General features: G+C 32.9%; 1 protein-coding gene across 20 annotated transcripts in view; it reads right to left on the reverse strand.

The window, feature by feature from the left end:
- C2CD5 (C2 calcium dependent domain containing 5) overlaps positions 1 to 12,743 on the reverse strand; it is an 86,959-nt gene that overhangs the window by 55,357 nt on the left and 18,859 nt on the right. For 6 of the 20 annotated variants that reach the window (XM_070453754.1, XM_070453759.1, XM_070453763.1 and 3 more), the window contains exons 6-9: positions 12,414 to 12,612; positions 7,251 to 7,402; positions 2,108 to 2,193; positions 1,497 to 1,529 (exon numbers count right to left, since the gene is read on the reverse strand). In XM_070453754.1, coding sequence (XP_070309855.1) covers positions 1,497 to 1,529; positions 2,108 to 2,193; positions 7,251 to 7,402; positions 12,414 to 12,612 — 470 coding nt within the window. Of the gene's footprint in view, positions 1 to 1,496; positions 1,530 to 2,107; positions 2,194 to 3,813; positions 4,006 to 7,250; positions 7,403 to 8,420; positions 8,546 to 12,413; positions 12,613 to 12,743 lie in introns of all 20 variants that reach the window. The other 14 variants (XM_070453768.1, XM_070453764.1, XM_070453761.1 and 11 more) reach the window with 4 other exon arrangements.

Below are 12,743 nucleotides of genomic sequence, written 5' to 3' on the forward strand. Positions count from 1 at the left end.
TTCCACAAGAAACAAAAAGCTATATAATTTATTAAGGGTAGCAAGGGGCCAAAGTGAATATTTTTTAAATGAATATATAAAATGATAAATAGGTATGTTCAACTTGACCTAGTGTTCAACTTGGCAGAGTTAAAGCATAAGTGACCACATACAGGGAGAATTCTTCATTATTTCTATACAAATTTTTCCCATACTGATACTGATGGCAATCACAGGTAAATGGGGAAACCAAGCAGGACAATGCTTTTTCTACCTATTATGTACACAGAGTGTAGGAGGAGGCTCACAAATACAACTCACTGCCACTGCAAGGTTTGATAAGGTAAATATATTGCCAACTGAAGTTTACAGAGTGGTAAATGAAAACTATAGTCCTCCACATCTCTGCTGTTAATGCCTCAAGGATTATTTAGTAAGGTATGTCCAATGTGTTAATGTGCCCAAAAGTTTAAGAATGTTTGAAAGCATATTTGAAGACATAAATTTTACCCAAACTAAATCCAAAGCATTTTCATTGATTAGTATTTCTTTTGTCTTTTAAAACTAGGTGCTTTTTACAGGAGAGTCATGGACTCAACACACAGGCAAAGTCTCATTATATCAAATGTCAAGACAAGTCAAGTTTTTCTGTTCATGTGAATTCTAGAATGGTAATTAGATTACAGAAAGTATTCCTAGCCTAAGGGACTCCAGAATATGTAACACTGGGAGGGGGCAGGCGATAAGAGTTCTCTGGCCTAAAAACTAAGTGACACTCACTAACTCTGATCCTCTTCCCCATGTTGTTAGTCTTTCTTTATATTTGGTTTCAATGTATAGTTTGAGTGTTTAGGTGAGCTATCTGATGGCAGTCGTTGGCATGATATGCCTGCCGATGTGACAGTACTAGCTGAAAGGCAAAGAACTAGATACCACCCAAGTCCTACCAATATCCCAAGCTGAGTTCAGCTCTGTTTTCTCCAGACTTTTATAACCGATTTTTATAACTGCACACACAGATACTTTCAGCACAAGGAAAGAAAATCTAAAAAAATTACCTGTTGTATTGTTTATAATAATAGGATCTGAAAAACACTCTGTCAAAAGCCAACTTATAGCAAATAAATACCTTTGTTTTATAAAATGCATCCCTTTACAGACATTTGCTGTGTTTAATCTTTTTTTTTTACTGCTCATATAAAACGGAACACGTAAAAGAAAAATTCTGTAAATGCTTGTAACTTCCAAATCAGACATAATGAAAGCTATGGAACTGTGTCTTAAAATAACTGACATGACATATAAAACCATGCACTGTATTAGTTAGGGGGGAAAAAAAAAACATGAGCCTCATAGTGCCATTAAATTAAAACAAAAAACAAACAATTTTGCATTATGAAAAGAAAAAAAGCTGGCAACATTTGTTAAAAGCTTAAATAAAACTTAAATGATCAAGATTAAAACTAGAAAAGCTACCAATACATGAAATAGGCTCTCACACATGTTCAGAAACATACCCGCCTTCTACAGAACCTATGAGGCGATCCTCCCTTAGCAATGAAGTTTATACAAAAAAATAAAGAGAGAAAATCATCCAAAAACTTTAGCTCTTCATACAACATATTTAATTAAATAAATTTACAGTACTTAAAAGAGATGTAGTCACATACTGAACAATTATAATATCTATGTTAATATGTAAAAATATGGAATCTGCATTTCTTAATCCCAAAGAGACTAGCCACTGATAAAAATTATCTCAGCAAATATGTTAATATACTAAAGAATTATTTTTAATACAATACCAATAAACTTTTTTCTAGAAAATTATCCACTATTTCCTTTTATATATTAAACTCTAATGTAAAATTAGAAATGATTTCATTATCCAATGGTTATTTCCAAACAGACTATTTCTAATATAATTTTGGGAAATAAGACAAAAATAGTTATAGAATTATTCAAAATTAAAAGTAATCATTTATAAGCAAATTACTGTGATACCTTTTGGATTGAAATTACAATATTAATCAAAACTAGTATATGAAAACAAGTTGCAAGTACATAGAAGCATGAGAATAAAATCATATTAACAGTGTAAGAAGAAAGAATATTGATTGAACCTTACCCTCTGTTCCAATGCTGATTGAGTCTGTTGTCTTAAAAGAGCTTTAAAGGGCCCCCCTTCTTTTCCAGCACTACCACTTCCCATTCCTACAGAACATCAGTATGTAAATAACGACCAAAAACAACTAGAGACATAGAAAGTTTAATTGCATTTATCTTCATAAATATCATGAACAAAATCTGTTAAAAACAAAAATCTAAACATTTGAAGTATTTGTGATGGCAACTAAGCACATACTCTTTTTTTATTCATAAGGTTTTCTTTAGAAGCAACATGTCAAAATTTTGATCAGTGAGTGTGGACTTAATTTATTCTAAAAATGAATTTTAAAATTACATTAAGGTGATGAACTTTTTATATAATATTCAATTTTAAAAGTTGAATCTTCTAATTAAAAAATCAATGCAATATCAATTATTTATACCCTGCTAACAAGTGAAGAGTACTAAAAGAAATAAGAGAAACATTAAATGTTTGTTTCAAAGTAAATATATATATAGAGAGAAAGCACTAATTGAGCTTAAAATATTCCAAAATTCTCTAAAGAGCATGAATTTTAGGCAATTTTGAAATAGAGTCACATCTATTTTCTGATAATTTTGCATTCATAAATATAATATTCATTACAAAATAGCATTAATATTCATATCATACAACTCATTTGCAAAAACTGATATAGTTTTTAAAAACTAAAAACTTAAAACATATAATAGACACATCACAAATGTACATGGTTATGGATGAAAGAATTACATTTCCCAAGCTCTTAGATGTATTTATTTTTAAGGCATAAATTTAAATGTCTTTCCTTATTTTGTTCTTTTGATAATACTAATAGACCAACTATGGTCAAAGAATTACAGAAAGCAGGGGGCAGGTGAGAAGCCAGTGCTCTACAAACTAATAATTTAGTCCCACCTTTTAAACCTGAAGATACATGCAAGCATATTTACTACAATGACTTAAGAAAGGAACTAATTTACTTTTATATTTTTAGCTGTTCTTGGATAAGGAAACAAAGTTAGCATGTGTATAGTCCCATTTTGTTCTTTAAAAATTAAAAAGAAATGTATTTTTCTTGTAGTAATCTAAACATAATTTTTAGAGACTATACAATACTAAACACAGAAACAAAACTAAGATCTTCATATGAAGCGTATTGAAAGTCATAAAATAAAATGTAATTTGGTAGAGATAAATGAAATATCAGAAAATAGAGCAGAATAACTTGAAAATTAATGCAATGGCCAGGAAAAAAATGGATAATGGAAGAATATCACCAAAATGAGACTTAAACTGATTCAAACAGAATAATTTACTAATGTAACCATATGGTTTAGCAACATGATGGCATAGGTCCAACGTGAATGGAGTTGGTGTGAAGGGAAAGAAAGTAAAAGCATCTAAAACAGAAATTCTAGTAATGAGAACCTAGTAATTACTGGAAATACGCAGCTCTAAGCACTTAGACATACAATTTTTAATACATAAGATTATTTAGCAGAATATTCATAATTATCCATCAAGTAATCCTCAATCGTGTTCTCATGGTAATTTTAACCACTTAACTCTGTCTGCCAATAAGAAAAATAAGAAATACATTCTGTGTCAAATACTCAATACTTCTGTATAGTATGAAATAATTAATTTTTTTCAACGATGATTTTGAATAAAGGGATTAAAAAGCTGACATAATATGATCCTACCAGAAGCAGCCAGGAACAGCTCTTCACTGAAAGAAACACTTTTCCTCAGAACTGGGCTGACAAGGCTAGAAGGATGAGGGGGAAGGCTAGATTCCGAGAGGAGGAGACAGGACTTTTTAAGATGAAGGGACCCACAAGGGAGAGAGGGGGAGCTGGGACACAGGTAAATCCTAGGCCCCTGTGGGTAAGGTGCTGTGGAGGAAAGTAGCAGAGAAAAGATGCAGATTCAGAAGATGACCAGAAAATGCAGGATAAGGAAAGCAATGGTGAAGCAAAACGTAACAGTAAAAATGAACTGTAAAATGCATACACAAATTACAGTAAGCATATGAAGTCATTAGCAAGATCATCTGTTCAACATAATATAAATAAAAGGCATAGTCTAAAACTTAACAAAACCTTTACAAACTCTGCACTCATTAAATATTTTTAAATCGGTTAACAGGATTTTATGCCATTCTGATTACTTTTAGCTGACTCCTTAAAAACATTTAAATTACTTGCCATCTTTTTGCTTAAGACTGTGTAAAGTTAAAATGGATCACATTTTTTTAAGCCAGAAATGTGTTGTCTCAAATACAAAAACTTTTTTAAAGAGGTAAGAGTATAGTTCTTCCAATGTTACTAACTAAAACACGTCTGACTTATGAGTATTTTAATTGAAAAAAAAAACAAACACCTGCTGCCACATTAAGCAGATAGCCGTCATTAAGTTTAAATAAATAAAATATTAACTTCCTTCCATCCTGCTTCAGGATGTATGTGAATGCTTTTTTTTTCCCTCTAAAATTTTAAATACCCAAATCTCATCATAGCACTGTTTGCATTTACAAAGATTTGAGTACCCGAGAGTCAAAGGAATATGCTCTGAATCACAAAAAACATACATGGCAAAAAGCCTGATCAAAAAAAAGTAAAAATTATCTTGAGTCAGATGTCACATTAGTATCTTAACACTAGCATTCTAAAATTCCACTTCTCCTAGTTGAATACTTGAAAAAAAAGAAAAGAAAATCTGGTAAAATGTCAAAAAATAAAAATCTACAGAAACAAACGTGAAATTTTTTTAAAACAAGACTCTTCTGAAGGTGGATGACAACTTTAACTACAAACAGAAAAACAACTTTCTCAGTCTAAGTTCTATTAACTTTATTCTACTCTGTTTTTGTTTCCCAATGTACATATAATTAATCAACCATGAGTAACTAATCTATCATGAAATACATGCTGACCTACAGCTCTAGAAATTTTAGAACATTCATAATTTTGGTACTTTCAGTCTCCATGAAAAATAGGAATACTTCCTAGTGGCTCAGACAATAAGGAATCTGCCTGCAATGCAGGAGATCCGGGTTCAATCCCTGGGTCAGGAAGATCCCCTGGACAAAGGAATGGCAACTCACTCCAGTATTCCTGCTTGGAGAATTCCATGAACAGAGGAGCCCGGCAGGCTATAGCCCATGAGGTTGCAGAGAGGCAGACAGGACTGAGCAATTAACACTTTTACTTTTTCAGAAGTATTAAGGATCCATGATAAGGACAAGCACCTAAAAACTGTTAAATATCCTATAAAAATGCAACTGAGATAGTGAATAATTACAGGCAAAACAAAATAATTTACTTAGAGGTAGCTTATATAGAAATACATGAGGACAATACTTTTTTTTGTAAATGAATTTTTAAAAACCAAAAATTTGGGAGCTTGAAAATACAAAAAAGTTTTCATTGATAATACAATTGATTGCTTACTAGAAAGCTAAGGGAACAGAAGTCTGGTTTGGTTAATTTATTACTTGACAATCTTCATTAGATTTGGTTTTCTTGGTGAATTAAAAAGAAGCAGAAAGACAAAGGAAAATACTTTAAAAAACGTGTCTGTAGCACGGCAGAAAAAAAAGAGAAGGAATACTGAAAAGTGGCTTGAAATACAAAAATGAACAAGCAGTGGAAAAGTCTCAAAAAATTTAGAAAACTTACTCATCAAATGTTATGCTACATGCTTATTGTTTTGATATTATGAATTTCAAAGCCAGAATCTTATTCTTTACTTAAAAACAAAATTTAAAAAAACCAAAAAACAAAACACCCCCACCTCCCTACAGTTTCAATGATTCAGTTTTTATGACACCAATATGGTTAAGATGTCACATCCCACAGCATTCATTACTATCAAATATCACATTATTTCATTATTTTGTTGTTGTTCATAGCTATACATGTAAAAATAAAGTAATGCCTTTCAAAGAATTAGATATTAATAATTATCTTCTTTACATTTTGTGACTACATTTATAAAAAATAATATTGTGTCTGGTGGTGGTGGTTTAGTCACTAAACTGTGTCCAACTCTTGTGACCCTATGAAGTCTGCCAGGTGCCTGCCTCCACCCATGGTATTTCCCAGGCAAGAATACTAGAGTCTGTTGTTATTTCCTTCTCCAGATATTATGACTACAGGCTTTTTAAAAACACTCTATCTTTACTGTGAAAGTAGCACTGGTTCTAGAATTAGATTTCTTCTCATTATTTTCATAAAATCTGTGGTCATGTTCTAAATTTCTTGTCTAACATAAAGTTATTAAAGATTACAAATTAAAAATAACACATGAACTAGGCAAAATGTTTTCCTCAATCTGTCAAGGAAACTCCCAAACATGCTATTTGCAAAAACTGCAAACTATTAACTTTTAAATGTTTCATTTATCTTTTATTTTTCTTAAGAATATTAATTTGATGATTTAAATAAGCTAATTTTATTTTAAGGCATAAGAAACTAATTTGATTCATTAATCAGTTTTTATCATAAAACATATTCACAAAACTGAGAGATCAGCAAAATACAAATAGGAGAGGGAAAAATTATAAATTTCATACACTGAGAAATATGCAAGAATAAGTAAAGCGTAAATGTTATTTTCTAACCTAGAGAATACAACTAGTAAAACCAAACATTTTAAATAATAAGCTAACAAATATATATACTCTAGTATAACAATATCAGCTATTTTTAAGATTTTTTCATAATAAAATCTTAGAATTAAATTTCAAAATAGAAACAATGAATTCAAAAATGTTTATACTGCACGAGGAACTGGATTGCAAGCTACTAGTGTTACTTTCTATTCAAATGCTTTGAGATGTTATTCCTTTTAACTGGAGCATGAAATGAAAAATGTCTACATGCAAAAATAAATCCTGGACTTCATATCTAAACTATAATTAAATCAACAAAATGTCATGCTTTAAACAAAATAACTTCTGAACTATACAAAGTTTTCACATTTTAATTGTAATCACTGAAAATGATCAGTATTTCCATTATCTTTTAACTTAAATGCCAAAAACAGGAAGAAAGGCTTGGATGGAAAGCTAATAAAGAACAAAAAACAAATCTGGAAAATAAAAGAAAAAAAGAAAAGGTGAGTGGAAGTGCCTTACCAGTTTTGGGTGTCAAACTCAAATCTGTGTCAGAAGAAGAGGACTGTCGACTGTAGGACTTGGAAGGTGAAAAGGAATAAGTTTGGTTTTTCAGAGGGGTTGAGGGTCCTGATGAGTGAGTATTGGGATTGGGATCTTCATTGAAGGGAATCCTGCCAGAAGAAGGTGGAGAAATATTAAGCAATCATGTGCCAAAGGACCTGACAGAGGCAGCATGATCCAAACACCAGGGAAGGATTGGGGCAGGGCCAGTAGTCATTTCTTAAGTGTGGAGCTGGGTCTGAGGCCAAAGGCATCCAACTGTTGTTTAACCATTCACCACTCTCCAGATAAGTAATTATCTGCATTGAAACAGTTAATAAGCCAAGGGAAAAAGCAAAAAAGCATGAAATGGCAGACTCAAGGGGTAAACAAATATTAAAAGAAGAAATAAACAAAAAGGATCAATACATGATTAAAAATATTTTCAAACAAACAATGCTTTTTTAAGTTACAAAATAAAAAATGGTGACTGCAAACAGTGTGTGTAAATATTCACAATAGTTTTTATATTTGCACACACGAATATCTTGGAAAAAAAAAAACATGTTTCCTTATCCTATAGCATCAAGAGTGCCACAGCTAAAAACACAGCAGAGTGGAAAATGAATATAGCTACACAGAGATATTGCATTTTATGCACAAGAGTCGCTTACCTGTTTTCCAACAGCTCTCTTCCACAGAATGAAACAGACCCTACTGTGACAAGCTTTGTACATAAAGAAAATAAGCAAATTGGAAGCTTTGGCAGCTATTTTATTTTGATTCCAATTATCTATTTTATTTCTAATGCAGAAATAATGGCAAAAATACACACTGGAGGATTCTCCCCAAACTCCCAGTATCTGTACGTATGTGTATATATATGTGCATATATACACACACACACAAGATGGGGTTCTTAGGGATCTATGGAAGAGACTTTGGAAGCCGGAAGAACACTCTCACTTCCATGTAGCTAGAGCCTCTGCGGCGGCTAAATTCAGGGTTCTTCACGGCCGCCGGACCGGGGTGAGAAAAGCAGGGCGCGAGGAGGAGCGGGGCCTGCCTGCGCTACCTGCCTGCCTGCCCTCCGCAGCCACTGTGCCCGGGGCCTGCTTCCCCAGCTCTGGAGCCTGAGCAGTCTCGTACCAGTATAGATGAGAGTGGGAACAGACACAGAGAAGTTCTGAGTAAGTCGTGAGCCAGTAGCAGTGTGAATTGGGCTGTTGTGAGTCGAGCGGCATCCATGGCTTGGAGGATGAACCAGCGGAGACCTGAGGGAGTTTGTGGTCAAAGTGGAAGAAAAGAAAACAATACATACAACAGATAGCAAAGTTATGTTAAAATAAGTTTCAAACGAGCTTTAGTTAGGGGAGAGGATTATTTTTTTATCCCTAGCATGCACAAAACAAGTTGAGATAAAAAAAGAAGAGCTAGATATTAATTTGTTAGGAATCAGATTAATAAATTATGACTGTGAATAAGAAAAACAGCAAGCAGAACTGTCAGTGGAATAAGAAAACGACTACGATTTGGATTTTTAGTTACTTTAAAATGTCTGTTATTATTTTGATCACCACTGAGCTTACTGAACAGTATTTCAGGAAGAAAATACCCATAAAAATTAAAAGTCAAATATGAAGTTCTTACATGGCCTTTGAAATTGAGATATGAATAATTGCTAATATAATTAATTATATTTTTCTATAAAGAAAGTTAAACAACAGAATTGTTTCTGTCTAGAATATCAAGACTGGGGTACATAAGAATATGAAAAATGACAGCATAAAGATAAATGAGTGAAATGAATATATATGTATATCCAATCATCCCTATTTCTGCACACCAAATGTCTACCTTAAAACCAGGTTACAATGGGAACAAAACAAAGCAAAGGAACACTGCTTTTAAAAAAGTAAAAATATTAATTAAACAATATAAATGACTCTTCCGTAACTTTCATACAGACAGTATTATTTAAACTTAAACAGAATTTATTTCAACTACATTCTGAATTGAAACTTTGGAGGACATCAACTAATATCTTGCAATAGATCACATCTATGTACATGTAAAGATACATATTTAGACCAGATACACAGGTATACATTCATCTATGACATTTAAAATTTTCACAAAGAAATTTAGCTGAAAGAGCACAGTTTCAATGGATGCCCAAAAAGAAAGAAAAAAAAAAGCATACTATATAATTAAGAATCCTGGACTTCATATAATCAATTATTTCGCTGTGCAATTCCTTCCCTAATGTACAATGGAGAGAAACAAATAAGTTACTACAGTCTGAAAAGCTCTCATGCTACCATTTTTCAGAATTCAAATTAAAAGTAATTCAAGAGCACAACTTTTCCTGGCTTTTCTTCCTTTCCATTGCCCAGTGAACATTCCCAACAGTCACAATTTGTCAAGATTCAAATATGAGTTCTCATTAACTGGCAACAGCGGTCCTTTACAGACCACTACTTTCTGAAAATATCACTGCTTTTACTGTAGGACAAATGTTTCTGCTTTTGTTTCTAACTTAAATTTTTAAGTGTTTAATGAATAAAAATCAAATATCTCACGGGTGACCAATTTCTATACAAGCAACTGAGTGAGGTTTCATTTTTGTTTTTTCTTTCTCTGTTCAAGAGACTAATGGAGTTAAAAAGTCTAAGGATCAGCACCATACAGAGGAGAAACTATAACTAAAAGCTCCTAAAAAGTACTTTTTTAAAAAAAGTAGGGAATTGATAAATCATATTTAAATGTACTTTCTACCATTAAGATAGTTCAACTAGGAAGCACCAAAGAGATTTATACTCTGTAATACACCACATATCTAAAATGAAACAAACTGATGGAATAGAACACACGGTTAATAAAAGCAAAATAAAATGAACATTGTTAAATGTTCAAATTATGACATCAAATTAAAATCCAAGCACAGTGGAGGGAGCATCACCTTAATGTATTCTTGGAGCCCTAATTCTTATTGGTCTTATATGAAAGGTTGCCTTACAAGAATACGCTAGTGGTATTTCTTAACATTAAATCCATTCAGACAAGAACATAATCCAAACTACCTTTATCAAATTCCTGTCTAGAATCAACAAAGTTAAAATTAAATAGCAAAGTAATACAATCAGATGACTCATAAAACAAATTTAAACTAGCACCCAAACTAATTTTTTATCAAAAAGACAAAGAAGCTTGTTGAAAGTTTTTTTTTTTTAAATAACATGACTTAAGTAATAAGATGTCATCAGAAAATCTTAATGAAGCCACTTAAATTCATCATGGTGTGAATATCTGAAAATTTAAGGCAAATGGCTGCAACAAAATTAGAAAAAGGGAAAACTTAGATAAGCTCAAGTTTACTATTAACGGAACTCCCCCTGAATGCAGGCAAAATGTATTTCCCTACTATCCATATACCATTTTAAGACAACAACAGGTACTGCAGCTTTCTTTCCACTAAGTAATTTAGTAAAAAGAGGAAAACTTCAGACATCACAGTTGCAAAGGCCAGGCCCTTTCAGGCAGTACAGATAAAGCAGGAGGGTGGCGGAAGAAGGGACCCAGGTCTTCAAGTAAATTTGCTATGGAAAGAGAAAAAAATCTCAATCCCCCAAAAGGTAATATCTGCCATCTGACTTTATCTATAGCATAAGGTAGTTCACACCTTTTTAAAGACATATTTTAAATGGAATACAAAGCAAATTCACTCAACTTATTTAAAACAATTACACTTATCAATACTTCTAAATAAAATTAGGTAGCATACGGGTAACACTGTGCTCTCTCTTGTGACTAAAATTTAATTCTAATAACTAAAGGTCAGCAGAAAGAAATAATTAAAAAGAATAAGTTGAGACAAAGAGAAAAATTTCACCTTTATAAAGACTGTTTGAAAAAACATTGTGATTGCTTTCTAGGCAACCTCTCTTTACTGCTGAATTAGGAAACATTTTGGGTTTTTTGACTACAGAACCCTGACTCCCTGATGATGAAAGTCAGAGGTCAGCACATTACACAGTACAGACCAAATTCATCTTGCCATTCGTTTTTCAAAAATAAGTAAGGTTTATTGGAACAAAAGACACACCCATTCATTTGCAAAGTATTGTTGGCTGCTTTCATGCAACAACAGCAAAGTTGAGTCTTTGCTATTCCCATTCTGGTCATTTACCAAAAAAAGTTTTTTGACCTGTGATCTACAAGACTCTCTAGAGCAATGGTTCTCAGTGGAAATACTATCAGCACTTTTAATACAGAACAAGTCTTTGTCGTTGTATAGAGTTGTCCCTTGCTCTGCAGAACAGGCAGCATTTCTGGTCCCCAATAGAATCATCCACCTTACCCCAAATATTACAAGAGAAAATTTTCATTTCAAGTATTCCTTTTTGATAGCACCAGCACCATGTTGAGAATCTCTGCCTTAAGCACAAATGATGACACATAAGCCAAATCAAGCCAACAGAAATGTGTTGTTGGATCAGATGGAGTTTTTTTTTTAAACAATGTGAGACTCTAACTTCCTTTAGGTCAAAACAAGCAAATTTCTTTTTTTTTTTTTTTTGATAAACAAAGATAAAAACTATAGGTCCAGTGCATGAAATATTTACTATCTGGTCTTTTACAGAAAAAGTTTGCCAACATCTACTCTATGCAGTCCCAGTATTCACCATTTAATTATACCCAATTATTTTATTTCTATAATTGCTTGACCTCTGTAGACACTGAAGTTTAAGACCACTGAACAGGTCAGTCTTCCCTGCTTTCTATACTATGTTGCTAATAATATGCATAATTGGATTATTAGGTATGGGGTATTAAGCATTTCCCATACAACAAGTAAAATTCCCCACAATGCATAATTGTTCATTTTATGCTTTAGGTACACAGTGCCTAAAGATGTAGAACAAGTTTAATTATACATTACTTAATATGAATTCCACAAGACAGTATAAAAAATACTAGGAAGACCTAAGTTTCAAATTTTGATAGTCATCTCTGATAAGTAAAATTGCCACAGGAAAAAATGTATTTTGAACCACTCTACTAAAATGTTTCAAATTAAATGAAAACATGTATGCAAAAGATAAAAAGCTCCGTAAGAACACTTCACCAACTCATACTTACTCCTTCATCTCTCTGGACGGGGAGTTGCAGGCAGGAAGGAGCGCCGCTGGGCTACTTAATTTATCCAGCGTGCACGCTGTTCCTATGGCGCGCACCACCAACCCAGACTCGCCTTCCAGGTCAAAGCACTGCAAGTACCCAACTACCGCATTGCCTCTCATCTCAAGGACTTTCAGGCCAATCTTCCTCTGCAGTTCGCCTGCAAAAACGGGAAGAAAATTCAGCAGCTTTTCCTCTGTATGTTTCAAAATACAAAGCTGGGTATGGTGGTGATTCGAAAGGGTCCAGAAAAATTACAGATTTTGAGAACTTGAAGGGAATCTAGAAGAT

Source organism: Odocoileus virginianus, chromosome 23 (assembly GCF_023699985.2).
Source record: "Odocoileus virginianus isolate 20LAN1187 ecotype Illinois chromosome 23, Ovbor_1.2, whole genome shotgun sequence".
Taxonomy (NCBI): Eukaryota; Metazoa; Chordata; class Mammalia; order Artiodactyla; family Cervidae; genus Odocoileus; species Odocoileus virginianus.